At 46.1% G+C, this 20,388-nt stretch overlaps 1 protein-coding gene across 4 annotated transcripts in view; it reads left to right on the top strand.

Moving 5' to 3' along the window:
- Positions 1-17,026, top strand: part of MARF1 (meiosis regulator and mRNA stability factor 1) — a 47,786-nt gene extending 30,760 nt beyond the window's left edge. For 3 of the 4 annotated variants that reach the window (XM_084763513.1, XM_084763512.1, XM_084763510.1), the window contains 8 exons: positions 593-795; positions 1,639-1,866; positions 7,361-7,591; positions 9,171-9,383; positions 10,921-10,981; positions 11,066-11,182; positions 12,093-12,341; positions 14,519-17,026. In XM_084763513.1, coding sequence (XP_084619639.1) covers positions 593-795; positions 1,639-1,866; positions 7,361-7,591; positions 9,171-9,383; positions 10,921-10,981; positions 11,066-11,182; positions 12,093-12,341; positions 14,519-14,760 — 1,544 coding nt within the window. In that variant the 3' untranslated portion in view covers positions 14,761-17,026. The remainder of the gene's footprint in view (positions 1-592; positions 796-1,638; positions 1,867-7,360; positions 7,592-9,170; positions 9,384-10,920; positions 10,982-11,065; positions 11,183-12,092; positions 12,342-14,518) is intronic. The other variant, XM_084763511.1, reaches the window with a different exon arrangement.
- Positions 17,027-20,388: the final 3,362 nt, after the last annotated feature.

The raw sequence follows: 20,388 nt of genomic DNA, 5'->3' as shown, positions 1-20,388 counted from the left end.
AAACTGTTTTAGCTCTAAGAATTATTTCACTATGCATACTTTGGAAGAAAACAAACACAGAGGAAGGTGGCATTTATCTTTCCAGTTGTAGTAGTTCACTACAGGAAGATAGGTTTGTTAATTATCATATTCTGCCCATTACCAGTGAGAAGGTCTCTGTCCTGAGGTCACAGGCCTCCAGAGTTAAAACAAAGTAGTGTCTGTCTTTTCCTAATTCTCTCCCAGTCAATTTAAAATAGATAGAAATGAAGATCAATGTTTACATATTTTTCTCTTTCATTTTGTTAAATTTTTGATGCCTGATACTCTTTTCTGTGAAATTTAATATCACAAGTTTTGGTACAAAGAAAATGAAAACAACATTGACAAGTCTTCATCTGAATAGTGTTAAATACAAATATTACTGCCAGCAACTTTTAATTAAAGATCAAATAGCTAAACAAAAAACCACGTGAATGTTCAGAAGTGTGATTTCGCAGAAATAGCTTGTGTCTGTCTTGTTCACATGGACAGAACTGACAGCGCCCCTGCAGGGTTGGTACTAAATACTGTGGGTGTAAGCCTGATTTATACGGTGCTGTATTTTTTAAAGAACGAACTCAGGATGAAATAGAAAGGACAAAGCAGTTCTCCAAGGATGTCGTGGACCTGCTGCGCCACCAGCCCCATTTCCGGATGCCCTTTAACAAGTTCATTCCCTCTTACCACCACCATTTTGGCCGTCAGTGCAAACTTGCATACTATGGGTTTACCAAGCTGCTTGAACTTTTAGAAGCCATCCCTGAGATTTTACAAGTAAGTGAAGAGCTGCTACTTCTTTAAGTGTTTTTCTGAGCCGTGTATAGGGAGCTATTGTTACTGTTCTTAGTTATGAGTCTGAAATAGTCTAGTCAAAACTGTGTTGACCTGTTAGCAAATTTAGGGAAATGTGTGATTTGTTCTGTAATCCCAGAATTTATGAGGTGGAGGTGAAGGAATTCTGTGATTGAAGCCAGTCTGGGTTAAACATCAAGACTCGACCTCAAAAATAATCTTCAGCGTGTGTTAGATAATCACTGAAAATAGGATGAGATGGCTTAAATGTTAGACTGTATATTTTTTTGAGCAGCACCATGCTTCCCAAACCCCCTTGGAGATAGGGGAGTATTTGTGCCAAGCTCTTCAAGGAGGGTTGAATTTCTGTTCTTAATTTTACTAAAATTAATTTTTACTCCAAAGGTATTATTAAGCCTTTGTTTTTGTAGCCCGGCGGTGATGGCGCCCGCCTTTAGTCCCAGCACTCGGGAGGCAGAGGCAGGTGGACCACTGTGAGTTTGAGGCCAGCCTGGTCTACAAAGTGAGTCCATGACAGCCAAGGCTACACAGAGAAACCTTGTCTCAAAAAATCAAAAAAAGAAAGAAAGAAAGAAAAGAAACTTCATTTTTGTAAAACACACATAACAGAATTTATACAGCCAGGAAAAGGAACATCTTACGTGTGTGTTTAAGCTCTGAGAGAAGAGCTCTTTGATCTTACAGAACTATGCCTTCAAAACCACATTCCCATCTTACGTGACCAATGTGTAGGTTTCCATGCCATTTAATTCTACAATCAATCATGTGTTCAAACCCCTCCTTACTCCCTATGTGTTTTTTAAGGTTTTGGAATGTGGAGAAGAGAAAATCCTGACTTTGACTGAAGTGGAGCGATTCAAAGCTCTAGCCGCCCAGTTTGTTAAGCTTCTGCGGTCCCAAAAAGATAACTGCCTTATGATGACAGATTTACTTACAGAATATGCTAAGACGTTTGGATATACATTTCGTCTCCAAGACTATGATGTCAGCTCGGTCTCAGCTTTGACACAGAAGCTCTGCCATGTTGTAAAGGTAAGCCAGTGTCCTACTGCCTAGGCTGTGTGGCATGGTCCGTGTGAGCTGCTGCGTGCACTTCGTGCAGCAGTTCTCGGTGTGGCTTGCTGTTGCTTCACAGCTGTGTTTCATTGAACCCTTACTAGACAATAGGAAGGCTTGGCTTGGCACTTTAGATTTATGGTCTTTTATATCTTTATGACCTTTCTGAACTGACAAGGTCACTTTTTATCCTAAAGTACATATGCTCAGGTATAATCATCTCAGCCAGGCTGGCCTGAAGTTGAATCCTTCCAGAGTCTATTATTTCCAAGATTCCTGGGAGACTGTATTATGTATCTTCCATGGATCCTGACTCATTTAGGAGTCATCTTGACAACAAGCCCAAGGTCAGAATTGCCCTTGTGGTTTGCAAATCCCCTTTAGAAGGCAACCTCCCTCCTCCTCCCTGTTCTCCTGTGCTGAGCTGACCCTCCCATGTATAGGTAGAGCAGCTGGACAGTTTCCAGAACATCCATAGACCTATATAACACAGGACTAGGGAAAGACTGCCAGGAGGCGGGGGGGGGGGGGGGGGGGGGGATGGAAAGGGAAGCAGAAAGTGGCACCATCACACAGAGGCACAGAGGAAATCTGGTTATCTACTGATAGGTTAGCGGAGGGGCCATGTCAGGAGCCTTAGGTGGGTGGAGGCACCTGGCTTGTTGCTGAGAACAGCACTTACAGTGGGCTGGGCCATGAGGTAGCAAGGGGAAGTAGCAGCTGGATTTGCCATAGCTTGTGGCTAGCTTGCTTGTGAGAGGGCCACAGCTAATCACATGGGATGAAGGGAGCCAATGAGCTGCTGGCCTGTGTCCAGGTGCTGTGGTTGGGTGTGTTAGAAAGTTCCAAAGAAGGATAACCTGAGAAGTAAGCAGACAAAGGCAAGAAGGACTTCTGGGAAATGAGCACACAGGAGAGAAGGGCTTCTGGGGGAGGAGGAGGAAGAGAAGGAGGTGAGAGATGGACCAGCAGGAGGGACTGCCTTAATCTTTCACAAGAATGGAGGCTGTTCAGTGGGATCTGATAAAACTAATTCTGGTATTTGTCACAGGAAAGGATGCTATGTTACCATTAAAGGAAGGTTAAGGTAACTGTTTACAGAGAAGAGGGGCCGAGGTTTAACATAGAAGAGCTTGGAGGAGGGCTGACGTGTGGAGACGGGTGTGGAGGAGCGCTGTGTACTTGGGAGCTGATGCTCACAGGTGGATGGTAGAGATGGCCACTGTGGGTATGCCTGACAGGTGTGGGTCCAGAAGCTGATGGCTGGGCTCATGGTGGGAGCTGGCCAGATAACCACAACAGAAAGACTTAGGGGCAAAAGAACTTAAATTATTGATAGGAATACCAGTGAGCCAGTGGCCCCTTGGTGCTACAGAAGTGTAGCCTGTAATCCTAGGACCTAAGGAGACGGAAGATTTGAAGCTCGAGGCCAGCCTAGACAGGTGACCAAGTCCTATCTCTAAATTAAAAATAAAAAGGGTGGAGTACAGCTCAGTGGTCAGGGTTTCCCAGCTTGCAAAGTTCTGGGTTCCGTCTTCAGTACTGGGGACGGGAAGAAACAGAACCAAGTGAAGAAAGGAGTCTGTGTGAGATTTAAGAGGAAATGGAGGAGATTGAAGGTAGCAGAACTGCCTAGGTCTAGGGGTGCAGGAATAGATCCATATTCTCCTTTGATTAAGTAATTAAAAGGCAGGCAAGAACTATTACGAGAAATCCTGAGGAGTCCTGCAGAGCCAGTGTTGATACCTGAGAATGGGAAATCTGAGTTTCTTCTTGGGCTTCTTAGTCTCATTAATGAAAAATCTTAGACTCAAAATGGAAGCTAGAGGTCACTTGTTAAGAGTTTTAAAAAACAAACTCCAGGTAGGCAGGCTGTAAATCTTCCAGTGCCTTGAAGAGGAGAAGGGAGAAAGGAGTGGTGGGAGCGGGCAGCCATTTGAGAAGCTGGCATGGAGGTCAGCCACGTGCTGGGGAGGGGAGTTTTACAGAGAGTGTAAGGAAGCCCAGAGCACCAGGGAACATATGCTTAGATTCTGGCCGCATCTGAAAGAAAAGACAGAAGAGAAGAATAGTTAGGCTTTTCCAGGTCAGGATTCTGAAAGATTGGCCAGCCCAGACAAGTCTCATGTTGGCCTGTCAATAGGGGTTGGAAATTCTGGAAAGAAAAAGTACATTGTCTTATGATAAACCCACCTATCATTGAGTTTGATCTTTGTCCTGTCCAACTAAATTAACTATTTTTATGTATAGGGGCATTTTTTTGTTTCTTTTGGTTTTTTGTTTTGTTTTGTTTGCTTGGTTTGGTTTTTTGCCTGCATGTATGTCTGTGTTGAGGGTGTCAGATCCCTGGAACTGGAGTTATAGACAGTTGTGAGCTGCCAAGTGGGTGCTGGGAGTTAAACCTGGGTCCTCTGGAAGAGCTGTGAGTGCTCTTAACTGCTGAGCTCTCTCCAGCCCTTGAATTAACTATTTTTAAAGAACATTAAGTTATAGGGCAGAAGAGGGCATTGGATCCTCTGGGACTGGAGTTGCAAATGGTTGTGATGGGCCAGGCTGGGAATTGAGCCCTGGTCCTCTGGAAATGGAGTCAGTGCTCTTAACCAATGAGCCATCTCTTCAGCCCTCTTCTTAACTCTTCAGGGAGGAGTTAAGGGCGTGTCTTTACCTAGACGTGGATTCTATTCCCTAACAAAAGGTGAGAAGGGCTGAGCAGTGGACTTGTTTCGGTCTTCCATTCCATTTCCACCCTAGACACTCTATGCTGTGCTGTGTGGGGATGAGTCAGTTTGGAAGTGAGTACAGACAGAGCCTGGAATATGTCTCTGTGGAGAGGTGTCTGCAGGGGAATCAAATAGAAGCTGAAGGATTGTGTGTGACAGTGACAGGTCTCCTCAGTGTCCAATGGCCAAGTATTAGTAAGGGTGGGTTTCGGTGGATAGGAAGGTTGTGAGCCAGCACTAGGAGGAATGTGGCTCCGCGGCTTGAGTGCTTGCTCAGCATACGCTAAGCCTTTGCCTTAATTCCCAGTACTGCATAAATTGGATATAGTTATGTACCTTTGTAATTTTGGCACTTGGGAGGTAGAAGCAAGGAGGATCATGAATTCAGGGTTTATTCTTGGCTACCTAAGTGTCCAGCCTAAGCTATGAGAGACTCAAAACAACAAAAACCCAGTTGAGGACTCTGAGCCAGAGCCAAATATTAATTGATGGGAGGTTTGGTTCAAGTAGCAAAGGCAGGAAAAAGTGAGAGGCCCAGTGCAACCCTGGCTGCCTTCTGGAGCCTCGCCGGGGGGCTTGTAGGAGATGCGAGGCATAGCTTCTCAGGCTTGCCTGTGAGGTCATTGCGTGTGTTCTGAGCATCGGTGCTTCCGAAACATGCCCTAGATGACTGAGGTCAAGGGATGGGTTTCAACAGCATTGAGGAAGCAGTTTCGTCTGGCTTTCTTTTAAAAACAGCAGTATTGATCTGAATGGTTACAGTGCCCCCTAAGGCCACTGTGATATCTGGGCCCATGTTGCCTCAGTGGACCATGTTAGGGTCTGCGGTCTCACTGTAGCTGTAGCCTGGGGCCAAGGGGAGGTCCAGAGGCAGTGCTGCACTGGGAGCCATATTGAGGTTAGTGGCCTGCATTGCCGCCTGAGACCATGTTGATGTCTGTGGTCTAGCCTGTGATTGTCTTCCCAGTGATGGTAAAGAGCAAGGAAAGTAATTTAGCAGTGATGTCAGTGACTGTAGGTACATAGTTGTGAAAGTGGAATGTGGAAGGCTTCTGTGACAACCCCTACCCCAAGCTCAAGCGCCACCCCATAAAAGGAACAGCCTAAACAGGAAGCCATTTAAGAGAACTATTTATTTATTTGTTTCTTTGTTTTAGTTTTTTGAGACAGGGTTTCTCTGTGTAGCCTTGGCTGTCCTGGACTCACTTTGTAGTCCAGGCTGGCCTCGAACTCACAGAGATCCATTTGCATCTGCCTCTCAAGTGCTGGGATTACAGGCGTGCACCACTGCGCCTAACTAAAGAGAACTCTAAAATTATGATAAGGATGCAGAAGTGTAGCTTTCCACAGTTGATGGCTTCTCGCTGGGGGAAAAGTTTGACCATGCTCCAGTGACTATATGCATAACACAGATTGGATTTGGCGGGGTGAGTTGGGGGAGCTATTACACGGCAGACATGGAAGGACTAGGAAGTGAGTTTGGTCTAGGCATATAATATGATATTCCCAAAGAATCAATAAAAATAATATGTTGAATTAAAAAAAAAAAGCAGCAGTATTGGCAATGGCTGGGATTCTAAGAAAGTGATTCAAACCCCGTGGATTCATATCTGCTAATTGAGTGTCTGCTTTCTCTTTTGTTTCTTTTCTTTTCTTTTTTTAAATCTATGTTTGTTTATATATATGTGTGTGCTTGCCTGCTTGTCTGTTTGTGCATAATATAAATGTCAATGCATTGCCTGTGGAAGCCAGAAGAGGGCATTGGATCACCTGGAACTGGAGTTAGAAGTGGTTTTACCTCCCTCCTTGCAGTCTGCTTGCCAAGTGTTCTTAACTGCTGAGCCATCTCTCCTGTCCTCCCGCCCCACCCCACCCCACCCCACCCCACCCCCAACACACACACACACACACACACACACACACACACACACACACACCCGCTTCCAAAGTAGGAAATGTGTACAGCTCTACTACCACTATAGGAGTGGTAGGAGTGAGAGTCGGCTACCATGTTCCTGTCTCAGTCCAGAGTGTGCCTGAAAAGTAAAGATGTGCTGATGCTGGGCTGAATCCAGAGTCATAAAGAGGACAAGCGTGTGATTCTCCAGGTCTCACTGTAGGCAGTGAGCCATTTGGTCCTTGTAGAGAAAGCAAAGCTGGCAGGGGTTTCGGGGAGGGGGTTGTTAGCCTCAGGGGAGAAGACTGGATCCACTGGCTGATGGTTTGAGTGCACAGAACCCTGCCACCTGCATTTAAAGGCCCATGACAAGTCTTTGGACCTGAAGATGGCAAGTGGTCTCAGTCACCAAGTGATTGTCTCTGCACTTGGTATTTGGTACCCAAACAATGCCATGTATCTTTCAGAGGCTCCCTCCCTTAAGTTCTTTGTCTCTATCTCTAGGGCAACAGAAAAATGCAGCTTTTTCCGTGGTTACCAGCGTCACTAGCTTAGCCAAGGCATGTCAGCTGGCCGCTGTCTCTTTGCTTTAGGGGAAGGCAGCAAGGAAGACAGAACATAGAAGTAAGGAGAACCATGGCAGTGTTTTCCAAATTACCTCATGATGAGCGTGTGAAATTTGGGCTTATGGGCTATAGGGAGGTGAAAAACAGTTTCTGCTCCCGTGTCATTCCAAGTGTTGGTCAGCTGTCACAAAGAAACCCATGTACTCTGCGTGTGTGTAAGTGCCTCTGTTGGTCTGGTTGGCCAGAATGAGATGATCTGAGTTGGGTTTGCATTCTCTCTTCCTTAGGTAGCTGACATGGAGTCTGGCAAACAGATCCAGCTGATCAACAGGAAGTCCCTGCGGTCTCTCACTGCCCAGTTGCTGGTGTTGTTGATGTCTTGGGAAGGAGATGCCTATCTTTCCGTTGATGAGCTCAGGAGGCATTACGAGACCACCCACAGTACTCCTCTCAACCCCTGTGAATATGGATTCATGACCTTGACTGAGTTACTGAAGAGTCTGCCTTACTTGGTGGAGGTGTGTGTGTGTGAGTGGATCTTGAGAACCGCCATATTGACAGCTTCTCCACTTAGCACGTCTGGGGCTCTGTTAGGCCTGCCTTAGTGTGTGTAGAGTTGGAGGGACACTAGGGGTCTTACTTGGCTGGCCGTTTTTCTTTTTTACTTTCAGTAATTTTTTTCTATCTTTTGAAATTAAAATAAAAGCATGTCATTTCTCCCTTTCATTTCCTCCCCTAAACCTCTCCCATATACCCCCTTCTTGTTCTCAAATTCATGGCCCCTTTTCTTTTTACATTTTTGTATTATTATTTACTGCTAGATTGTTTTGTTTTATGTGTGTGAATGTTTTGCTTGCATTTAGGTATGTGCATCAAATGCATGCTTAGTGCCCATAGAAGTCAGAAGGGGGCTTTGGAGCTCATGGAAATATTAGGTTTCAGATGGCAGTGAACCACTATTTAGGTGCTGGGGATTGAACCCAGGTCCTCTTCAAGAGCAACAGGTGTGCAAAGCAAATATTTGTTAAATGATAAATGGTAAGAAAATTAGTTTTTAAATGACTGATTGATATGCATGCAGTTTTACCATTTACAAAAGAACAACACAGCCGAGTGGCGCACACCTTTAGTCCCAGCACTCAGGAGGCAGAGGCAGGTGGATCGCTGTGAGTTCGAGGCCAGCCTGGTCTACGAAGTGAGTCTAGGACAGCCAGGGCTACACAGAGAAACCCTGTCTCAAAACAAAACAAAACAAAAAAACCAGAAAACAAAACAAAAACAGATTTGCATGCTAAAGTGGATGTGCTTATCTGCTTCCTGTAAGCATCTCGGCTGGCTGTGTGAAACTGTAGGACCTAGAACGTCAGCAGTGTCTTCAGAGTTGAGCAATAGAAAATTGGCATGGGCAGTAAACCATGCTGTTGGAGCACACCATGGATGCAACTTGGCTGAGGTCTGCCAGGAAGCATTTGTTGGAGCTGCGTGTCGTGACAATACGTGTGATGCTAGAATGTGACACAGTGTGGGAAAGTGCTGCTGCAGACCCCTTGAGTTCATTATGAGTTTGGCTCTTGACGTAATCTTTGGTTGTTGGGGTTCAGAAACAATTTTATACTGCAGGTTTTTGCACTCCTCACATGCAGTTTCAAAAGCTGTTGCCAGAAGACACAGGTGTGTGTGTGTGTGCGCGCGCGCGTGCGCGCGAGTGCGTGTGTGTGTTTGCAAGGATAGCCACTGTTGTTCTGACTCACATTATTTCTGGGAGATGAGGTCTAGTGGCCATAGCCACTGTGTGTGTCTATCCGGGTTGCCTTGCCTTTTGGGACTGCAGATTCTCTACTTTTCTTACCTGCTCACATAGTTTCTTCAGACGTCACATGATTATACCTGTTGCCCTGGGTTGTTGAGCCTCTCTGGAAGGCCTTGCTGTGAGCCCACTAGGGCTCTGGGGTACCTTCTGTGAGACCCTCCTAGAGTTCTTTCAGAAGCCAAAGTGATTTGTGTCCTTCTGAGTGTTCCTGGCAGGAGACGCTCACTGCAAAGGGGACAGGGCTGTCACTCAGGAAATTTCTAATTTTTCTCTTTCTTCTGGGCCAGGTATTTGTGAATGATAAAGCAGAGGAGTATGTGAAGCTCACAAGCCTTTACTTGTTTGCAAAGAATGTGCGATCTTTGCTTCACACCTATCACTACCAGCAGATTTTCCTTCATGAATTTTCCGTGGCCTATACCAAGTACGTTGGAGAAACACTGCAGCCCAAAACATATGGCTACAGTAGTGTGGAAGAACTATTGGGAGCCATCCCACAGGTAGGTGTTTTTTTCCTCATCCTCTGAGACAGTGTCTTCCCAAAGAGTCATTACTGACTCCTGATCAGTGATGTAAGGTGTCACCTGAGTACTGCCAGAGAAGACTAATGGTTTTAATATTTCTCAGTGACTTTTCTAAACCTTTATTCCTGTGTTCCTGGTAAGTAAGTTTCAGGCCTTCCCCCTAGAAATGTGCTCAGAAGTCACCTAACCAGACAGGACACCTAAGCAGATGTCCTGAGTAGAAGATGGCTAGAGCAGCATGGCCGTGACTCCCTCTGCTCAGTGAGTGTGGAGAATGCCCAGGTCCACTTCCTAAGCTTGGGAATCCTGGAGGAGCAGCATCACAGATGTCTGTGAGTTACTGTGTAGCAGGGGCACAGGTTGTCACAGTAGGTAAGGGCATGCACAAATGAAGAGTAGCTGGCAGCTATGAGAGGCAATGGAACTGCTTAGTTACATGGCAAGGCTTTGAGTTGGTCCTCAGTACTGCAAAGAATAAAAATGGGAAGAAAAAAAAAAGGTTGCTAGAGCCCTAGAGAGGAGCTGTTCTGAGGGCCTTGCTTCTCCAGAAAAGAGCTTCCCTTTGCTATGGAGAAGGCAGGGGAACCCAGGTTTACCTTTGGAAAGCATCACTGCTGTCCACAGAGGAGCTGAGGGAGGCTGACGTGGAGGAAGGAGCTTATGCATGGTCTTGACTGCTGCCTGAGCCCCAGAAGGATTTGGTGAAGGAGCTGAGCTGGGTTAAAACATATATGAGCACTTGTAGTCAAATTCTAAAACATGGAGTATTCCAAAACCTTCTGAAGGCAACATGACACCACATTGGACAGGCCAACCCTGGCCTCCTGGGATGAATTACAGGCAAAACACTTTCTCACTATAAAAACAAGGGAAAACTCATCTAAAGTGTGGTCAGGCTATGTGCATACAATGCTTATGGTGAATGCACCCAGACCTCCACTAGGTATATGCAAATACTGTTGATTTTGAAGCATTTGAGACAAGGTGCTCAGGCTCTGATGAAATAGTGGGAGAATGACTGGAAGCTGAGGGCAGAGGTTTGGTGAGAGAGCTCAGCGCCCTGGAAGCCAAGACCTGCTTTCACCCTGACCTGCCTAAAGGGGCAGAGAGCAGGCCAGGACTGCTGCTTTACTGTCATGATTAGCAGTTAGTTGATGGGTCTGGGTGATGCTATCCTTTGAGGCTGATTTCAGTTTCTATTAGAAAAGGTAAGTACTCTGATGTGGGAAGCTTAAGTACCAAAGCTACAGAAGATACTATTGAAGAGTCATAAATACCTTTAACACTGTATCTTTTGAGTTCAGATTGTTCAGCTTTTTCTGGAGTGCGTGTTTCTAGCCTCTGTTGTCTGTTGCTTTAGAAGCTAAAGAGCGAGCCTAGAGAAGCTGTTGGCATTCATTGAGTTTTGACTCTGGTGTGTGAGAAGCAGACACAGGAGGCCCCACATTCTTGAATGTTAGGGCTCTTTCCTCTCCTTTTCCACTGTTTAACCAGGAGTATGTCTTGTGTGCAGGTGGTCTGGATAAAAGGACATGGTCATAAGAGAATTGTAGTGTTAAAAAATGACATGAAAAGTAAGTAAGTTCCTGTCCCCTCCCCTGGCTCAATTGTGATTCTCTCACTGACCTTTCTCTCTGATGGGCACCCTTGTCTTCTAGACCGGCTAAGCTCACTTGACCTTTTCCCTGCCAATCATGAAGCCCAGCCTGCAGTCAGCAGTCAGATCCTGGAGGTGCCAGAATCCCATATAGCTTCAGAACTCCGGCTTGGAACAGGTACTAGGTACTAGAGGAAAAGCAATAAAGTAGACAAAACCTTAAAATTCCAGGAGGTGGATCAGGGTGGGACATGTGGAGGAAAGAGGACAGTGGGTAATTTCATTAAAGTTAAACATACATTTTTTAGAATTTAGATGTATTTTATTGTTATGTGTATGAGTATTTTGCCTGCATGTATGTCTATGCATCATGTGTGCATCTGGTGGCTGAGGAGATTGGAAGAGGGAGTTACAGATGGTTGCAAGGCATACAGAGTGCCAGGAAAGGTCAGTGGAAGTAGATGGAAAAGTAGGTGAGTGGAATTCTGGTAAAAGCTGGTCAGTGAGTGGGCACCAAGATTGATGGACTGTGCTGAGCTGGGTGACCAGGGTTCTTGCTAGACTAGATTTGGAAAGGACACAACACAGCACACAGGCCTTACGAGGAAAAGGGCTCAGGGACCTAACCATAGGGCATAGCATACAGTGCTGTAAAAGTGCTCCTCCAGGTAACTGAGTCAGAGGCTTTATGTAGAGTCAGCTCTGTGTCAACAGAAGCCAGCTCCAGAATTCTGTAGACTTGAGCTCCACCACTTAAATATGAGGGATCTAAATACAACTTCACAGGTAGCCAGAAGGATTACTGTGCCTTGTGTTTAGAGAAAAGCTATATTTCCAGCATCTGACACTGCTGAAGTTTCTTGCCTTGTCTGGCTCCTTCCACTGTAGTTTCGTTTCTTGTCCAAAGGCCCTTGTCCTTTTTGGGCCTCTTCAGGGACCAATGTTCTAAGGAACACAAGTCTTCAGCAGACTGTGGGCTTTGGTGTATTGTTTGCCAGGAATCTTCTGATAATGGCTTTGTTGTTATTTGTTTTTTATTTTATATAAATAAATAAATATGTATATATGGAGTGCTTGATTACTTCCAGCTGACTCTGAGGCTGAGGAAAGCCTCAGGAGTAGACCTTCGTGCCCGTGTGAGTACAGCCACTGCCTCCTCTCTGCAGGGTCCAGCCAGATGGAGCAGGAGATTCTGCACCTGGCCAGCAGCTCCCCTGTTGACCTCCTCTGTGCTCCTGTCCCTTCATGCCTGCCATCCCCTCAGCTAAGACCAGATCCTGTCATCCTGCAGTCCACTGATCTCATTCAGTTTGAGGAACACCCTCAAGAGCCTTTGGGTAGGTCACACCCTGTATGTTGGCATTTGTCTGTGGGTTTAGCAAATGACCCCTGATGCCAGTGTAGTAGGTGTCTGGTAGAAAAGGAAAGCAATACTGTCTCAGGTACAAAAGTACCTGTGCTGGTTATTCAGTCCCTTCCTTCCTTGTTGGGGTTTCTGCTAACAGGATTTTTTTTTTTTAAGATTTTATTTATTTTGTAAATAAATGCATTGGTGCATTGGTGTGAGAGTGTCAGATCTTAGAGTTACAGACAGTTGTAAGCTGCCATGTGGGTGCTGGGAACCGAACCCAGGTCCCTTGGAAGAGCAGGCTGTGCTCTTAACCACTGAGCCATCTCTCGAGCCCCGCTAACGGGATTTATAAATCAGGTTTAATCTAAAGTTGAGGCCAGTATCACTGGGCTGAGGAAGAGCCTCTCCCAGTAATGGTCCTATCCCAAGTTGGCCTTCCATCTTTTCCAAGTTTCAGCTGCTCCTTAGGCATCACCTGCCACCTGCTGCACGTCTGCTTAGAGCCCAGTGGATACTGGGGCTTTAGGAAGCTGGTCTGAGCAAGGTACCTGTGGTTTGAGACCCTATAGTCCTGTGAGCTGAAAACCAGTAGAGCTGACCTCTTTTTTGTTGGTTTTGTTTTATTTTTCAAGACAAGGTTTCAATGTAGCTTTTAGCTTTGGCTGTTCTGAACTTTGCTGGCCTGGAAATCACAGAGATCCATCTGCCTCTGCCTCCCAAGTGCTAGGATTAAAAAGCTAACCTCTTAACATTCTGACTTAGTGCCAGGCTGATGTGAGGTCTGTTCAGCTTCCTTAGCCCTGTGTCAGGTGCTAAGGCTGATGGACATTGGAACTCCGACCATGCTGGCCATGGGACCACCACCTCCCCTCCACAGGTTGAGTGACTACAGTCTCTTGACTGTTAGCCTGTCATTCTGCCTTCTTTGCGGAGTCCCAGATGCTCTGTGAAAACCCTTCGCTTTCCCCTTTTTGTCTCTTTGATCTGACTCTTACCTTTGCTGCCCGTACTTCCTTCTCTACTGTAAACTGGCTTCCACTGTACATCGTCTTTGTGAGGCAGTGTTTGACACTGGTATCCTCAGATAGGGCCAGGCGAGTTTGAAGCTACTTCTGACACAGGAAGAGCCAATAAGAACACAGGCTCACTGTGTTCTCCTTTGAAATGAGGGCTTCCGGGTGGTAGAGATGAGATTGCTTCTCATGGGCACTGGCCTTTATAAACATGTACACAGGAGCTCTTCCGATTGCAGAGGAGAACAAGAATCTGAGGAGCACGGGCCTCTGCCCAGTGCCCGAGGGGAAGCTGGGTTTGTGTCATCCCTCTGTCACTATCACTTGGCCTGTGCCTTTGTCATCAGGGGTCCCTTGCTGCACACAAAAGGCATCTAAGACACAGTGGTCTGTCTTCTTCAAACACTTGGGGATTACATGTGACCTAAGCTCTGAAGAAGAACAGCTGACTCCACGGTCCCACATGGCTCTCCCTTGTCTCTGGTTTCAACACCTCGACAAGAGTGTGGCCTCTGTAAGAAGAATGAGCAGCACTCACTAGCACTTAAGGCCCCTGCGGCCTCAGAGAGCCCACAGGAAGCCTACGAGTCTTTGGTCCTAGACAGAGCAATGAAGGAGCAAAGAATCTGAGCAAAGAAAAACTGGCCTTTGATAGGTAGCCAGCATGACCTGTCTAAAAATTTGCAATCCAAAGAAAGGTGATGTATCATTTGATTTTTGTGATATACAATATTGACCATGTATTAGCTAATATCTAAATTGTGGCATAATGTGACATTTGGTAGTTCATTGGTTCGTTTTTTGATTGTTTTTCTTGTTTTTCTTTTTGAGACAGAGTTTCTTCGTATAATAGCCCTGGTTGTCCTGGACCTTGCTTTGTTGACCAGGCTGGCCTCAAACTCACAGAGATCTGAGTGCCTCTGCACCTCTGCGCCTCTCTGCCTCTGCCTCTGTGAATGGTATTTGTAGTTTTTTGAGACAGTATCTTGACGAGTAGCCAAGGTTAGCCTGGTATTGTAACCCTGCCTCAGGTTCCTGGCTTTGGTGGGGTTTTATAAGCTTGTTTTTGCTTTTTAAATACAAATGAACCAGAAGCCAGTACTTCTTATGAGCCCTAGAACTAAATCTCTTTACCTTTCTGTCTTTCTAGGCATTTTAGTTTCAAAACAAGAAGAAAAACCAGAAATTCCAGTACCAGTAAAGAAGGGAAATGTGCCCTGTGACTCCTTACCTTGCAGCCCAGCATCTGCCCCTGCTCCTCCCGGCCCCTCCTCAGAAGCCCCCAAGTCACTGTTCAGCAAGGATGCAGTGGAAAGCCCAGCCAAAAAGCAGCCCAAAAATAGAGTCAAATTGGCAGCCAACTTTTCTTTTGCACCTGTAACCAAGCTTTAACTCCCATTTTGAACACAAAATTAAATTAGGATGGGGGGGAGGAAACTGTCTGCTCTACACACAAAATGGGCTTAAAAACCTCATTTTAAGTCTTGACCCCGGAAGACACTTTCATAGATGGTCCATTGGCCACTGTTCCTTTTGAACTTTCAGTTGAACTTTTTCTTCCTTTCTTTCTTTATTCCTCTCAGCTATTTGAAAGAACTCTGGCCTTCATTAAGGAACCCGTTTACCAGAATTTTCTAGACTTAAAAATTGTAGTGATTGAGAAGAAGTGAGCCAGAATCATTTGGAAGGAAGTGGCTTGACTCCCATTGAGCAACCTCTGTCTTTTGTTTAAGTAAATGGAGTTGTGGTTGTTGAAGAAGTCAAGCATGTGCTTGAACCTGTGGGTCACACACTGAGTGAGCAGCAGGAGAGCCATTTTCAAACTGACTGGAAAGTTACTGGCTTCTAGGTGACTTGTTGGTGTGCCTTGTTTTTTATGTAACTATGTCTGTGGTTGACCAGTGTGGCTTCATCCCAATTTTTAAAAATGTTTCCATTTGGAGATTCCATTTAGTAGCTTTCTAGAAAATTGTTTCACGCTTCCCTTCTCATCTGTCCCAGTTTGACAAGGATCAGTTTAAAGAAAGGCGAGGGTCTCAGTGTCATGGTGAAATGCATTTAAAGCCAGTGTTTGAATGACGGCACACGTTATTGTGTGTTGAGAGGTGGTATTGGTAAGAATCTGATTTTTTTAAACTATGCACCAAATGCATAAACTGTAAATCAGAGCTGAGTAGCGAGGTGCTTCAAGAGGCGTGGTTTCAATACTGTTTCCACTAGGAAGAGATCGGAGTGCTATCTGTAATATGAAGGCCAAGGTTGATCAGCCTAACCTTGTTTTTGTGATTTTTAAAGTTGGCTGTAAAGCTGGGAAGCTCTCCATGTGAAGATGTGTGTCCATGTTAGTTGTCTTGTCATCTTTCAAGAGTGTCTGGTCTTACTGTTACTTTTCAATATTGAAAGCACTTGTAGGTTTTTTGTTTTGTGGTGTCTAATGTTGGCATTAGGGAAAAACCAGCCTTTGTGGCACCACCTTGTGGAATGGCCTTCTCTCTGGGTGCCTGAGGTGTCCACTCATGAGTGGCCTCTCACACCTGTTGGAGAGGCCTGACATTTACAATGGATTGTATTTGTTGGGCAAAAAAAGGCAGATCCATTTGTACAGCAGAAAGAACCTGTTGGCGCACAGTCTTCCACTAGTTAGATGGTTTCTTTGGTGGGAAATGTTTATATTTTTTTTCTAGAAAGCCAGAAAATGGATTCTGATTTCATAGCCAGCATTTTTATACAGTGTCACAAATTAAAGGCTCTAGAGAGATTTTTTTCACCAGTTGAATTTTTGTTGCCAAAATCTTTTGAATGAAGCTGGTGATCTTCAGTGATGTTCTCAGAGCATACCCTACCTAGATGGAGCCGTCCTGGGAACCCGCCACACTCTGGGCAAAGCCTGAAGGAACTCCCTACGCAGGCCTGGCAGCCCTTCTCCTTTGAGGCTTGATAGCACCTCTTTTTCAAGGCCTCATGGCACTTCCTCTGCAGATGTAGTACATAAGAAGCAAAATGGCACATGGGCAATTTCCTTAGGCTTCTAAGCAGTGTAATAAAGTTAATGTTAAGATGTGAGTTGCCTTATTCTCAGACAGCCTGAGGCTCAGCTTACCTACTCAGACTTCAAGCACGGAAGGGATTATGGATTTTAAGAACACCAGGTGTCACTAAAGTCACTTGGGGCCATCTCAAAGGTTCTGTGGGCAACAAAGAATAGTTGTATGCAGTGAGTGGGTGCTTCTTTGCCATTTGTTGGAGTTATCCCTGTGTCTGGAGCAAGTGTGGCTAAACATTGCTGTTTAAAGATGTGAAAACTCGATGGAAGCTCACTGAGTCTGTGATATGTCCATAGTGGACAGTCCGATCACTATTTTTTAAAGCAGAGGCTTAGATGATGATGCTACGATGTATGCACATGAAGATGATGAGTCACTCTTTCTGGGTGGAAAAATGTACCAGATTAGATTTATCTGTTAAAAAGACAAAAGTTATCACCAGAACCTCCTTCCCCATCTTCCCGTCTTGCACCGTTTACCTTTGATCAGGCTTGGGGGACAAGATCTTTTTCTTAACTGTCTACTTTGTTTGAACTTTTTTTTTTCTTTTGGTGGTTCAAGTGCTGTTTGTGTGTTGGGACCAAACAGTTGTGAATAAACTTTATGAGCAAGTATCTGTAATGAGTGCTTTTGTTTGTGGGTTGGGATTACAAACCTGCCCAGTCAGCTCTCATTTTTGGTGTTCTCAACTTTTCACCCCTCCTGAAATGTTATGTGTTGCAGCTGGAAATGTGGGTAGCTTGCTTGGTAGAGTTCTAGCTCAGTATTCATGAAGCCCTGGGTTCAGTTCCTGGCACTGTATAAATTGTCTGCCATGTCAGCATTCTGGAGGCGGAGGCAAAAAGGGGTTTGGGAAGTCGCGTCAGCAACAGCAATTTGTAGGCCAGTCTGGAATGCTTGAGGTAAGCTGGTGTAGCATTTAAGGGATGCTGGGCGCTAAAGCAGGTGGCTAGGCTCTTGGTCCCATGTAAATACCACTTGGATTTTGCGGCCCTGCTTCCTGTTCCACGTGTGGAAGAGATCTTCCTGGCTAGGATGAACCCTGGGCTCTTCCTTTGAACCATGTACTTTCTGTATGTCTGGTTTCTATTCTCTGATAAGCTTGCTTTCCCAGTAAGCAAGTCTGGGAAAGAAAGACTTCCCACACAGTTTCAGCTATGGAATCCCCATAGCACCCCAACTCTTTCCCCATGGGAAGAAGGAGACAAGTTGTTTCTCACTGTAGAATTTGGGAAAATCAGTGTTACAGCTCCCAGTGGCCACTGGACAGTGCCTTCAAAACCTTTCACCATAGCCAAGCTGTGCAGAAAACGAGGGAGTTGGAGAGGTGGCTCAAGTGCTGCCTAGACAAGCATGAGAATACGATGCCCATCTCCAGCACACACCTGCAGTGCTGTGTAGGCGTGGCAGCCAGGCCTGTGACCCTGGCGCTGGGGCTCACTGGCCGGCCGGCCTAGCGGTTGCTAAGGGCCAGGTTCTTTGAGAGACCCTGGCTGAAAGAGCAAGGCGGAGAGTAATAAGACACCTGACACCCAATTGGTGACCTCTGGCCTGTGTGAATGCGTGCATGTTCGTGCTCATGTATGTGTGTGCACAAGGTGCCTACCCCCAGCTTCTCATCCCTGTGACTCCTTCCTCAGAAAATCTGAACTTTGAATGAGAAGTCTCCTTCCACATTCTCACGGCCTCTGCAGGAAAGCGGTGGTTCTCTATGGCCTATAAGGAGGAAAGGAGGAAGAAATCTTTGCGCCCTCCGTCCCTGAAGAGCCTGCTGGGTGGAAGCAGGTGGGACCTGAAGCTGATTGGTTGTCCGTGCAACTTTTCAACCTGGAGAGGGAACCTTGAGTTGTTTGTTGGGAGTCTGAAAGGACCTAGAGCAGCATTTCTCAACCTGTGGGTCACAACCCCTTTGGCTCTCAAATACTAGATGATTTGTAACTAACACAATTACAACTGTGAAGTAGCAACAAAATAATTTTGTGGTTGGGGTCACCACAGCATGAGCAACTATTAAAAGGTCACAGCATTAACAGGGTTAAGTACCACTGGCTTAGAGTGTTCTAATTAAACAGGAAGGAAACGAGTGGATGGGGTTACGGAGGGTGGCAGAAAGACATCCAGTTCATGCATCAGTCTCCTCCCATGGAGGTGGCCATGGTTGAAACTCTCTTACCCCTTGATATACATTCTGGAAGATTTTCTTTGTGTCTTGGGGCTTTATATAACTTTGAATCCAGGTTGTCTGGAGAAGAGAGGCTTGAACCCTGTGCCAGGTCATGGACGGGGAAGGAACCTAGAGATGTGGCAAACCTCATGCCAGCAGATGCTGAGGCTCAGAGATCACAATGGGACCTTCCCTAGAGAGGCACAGGACTGTTGGGAAAGTACATGGCATGGGGCCTTGGCATACAGAGCTGTATCACTCCCTGCACCCCTGCACCTGGACCCCCTGCCCCACCCCTCCTGCTCCCCTCTTGAGAGAGCACCCACTCTCAGAAACACAGCAAAGCTCAGCAGCCTCATTATCTCTAGCTTCCTGTCTGCTGGTTTGCTGATGGCACATACCTGACTCTAAGCTCCCCCTAGTCCTCTTGTGCCCTTATCTTATAAGCTGGATACTGGAGGTGCAGAGAAGTGAAGGCAGTGGCCTGGGCTCACTCAGAGCCCCACTCGGGTTTTAATCAGGTCAGTATAGCTCCACGGTGAAACCTCTGTCCCGTTGACTAACCTTATTAAAGGAGATTCAGTTCCGATTCCAAGTTCGTTGACCTCTGTCTCCCTCACTAGGATACAAGGTGCATACAATCCATTTCCCAGCACCTGCCAAGGACTGCATTAACCAGTGGAATTACCTCACACGTCGACAAGCTGAAACATTCCTGATGACTATTTCTTTCTTTCTTTTTTTTTTTTTTTTTTTTTTTTTTTTTGGTTTTTTGAGACAGGGTCTCTCTGTGTAGCCTTGGCTGTCCTGGACTCCCTATGTAGACCAGGCTGGCCTCGAACTCACAGTGATCCACCTGCCTCTGCCTCCCGAGTGCTGGGATTAAAGGCGTGCACCACCACTGCCCGGCTCTGATGACTATTTCTTAAGTCAGCTTCAGCACTCTGGCCCAGCCATGATGCTCACCTTCCTTGTGCGTGGAAAGCTCAAGACTCCTGGTCCCTGAGCCCAACTCCATCACTTATTTACATGTTGTGTGACCTTGAGTTCATCACTATCCCACTCTGAGCTTCAGTTTCTCCATCTACCAACTGGGCATGATGGTCCTACCACCCTGCAGTGTCTCAGTGGGAGGGAGCATGCCCTTGGCTTCTACACCAGTGCTGGACTGGGTGCTGTGCAGCACCTCCTCCTGAGCACCACTCTGCTCAGTCTGCCTTCTTCCCTGGCACTTTCTGCTCAGTTTGTCTCCCTTCCCTTAAGTCAGTGTGAACCAAGGCCTGAAGCTAGAGGGACTAGGAAGAGGGTGCAAAGAAGGATTGGATTGTGAGACAGCTGACCCAAGACCCTGGACTCTCCCGCTAGGCCTGTGGGAACGCCCAAGAGGGTCTCAAGCAGCGGACTTGGTTACAGCACTGCTTTGCAAATATCACTTCGGCTATAGAGCATAGCATGATCAGTCTAGAGGCAGAGCCGTGAGAAGTCCTCGGCAGGGGGAGTGGTGTGTGAAAAGCTAGGAGATATGCCAACAGAGAGGATGGCAAAGGGAGCCAAGAAACTGAGGGAAGCCTGGGGTCTCAGCATCAGGAGGTAAGTGGTGGACTTTGTCCTTCCACTGTGAAAATCTGTAGCTGCTGTGCAACGTTATTTAAGGAATGAGGGGTAATAAAAGGTTAATGAGTGGTTGTAGTTGCAAAGGTTGACAAAGCAACGACAGTAGCTACCGTAGGAGAGTCCATATTCTTTCTACAGATACTTATGAAGTAGGTGCTGGAGATAGAGCAGTTAAGTGGAAATGAGTAATAGAGAAGT

Source organism: Acomys minous (assembly GCF_964271855.1).
Source record: "Acomys minous genome assembly, chromosome: 16".
NCBI classification, from domain to species: Eukaryota; Metazoa; Chordata; class Mammalia; order Rodentia; family Muridae; genus Acomys; species Acomys minous.
This window is presented reverse-complemented; position numbering and strand designations above follow the sequence as displayed.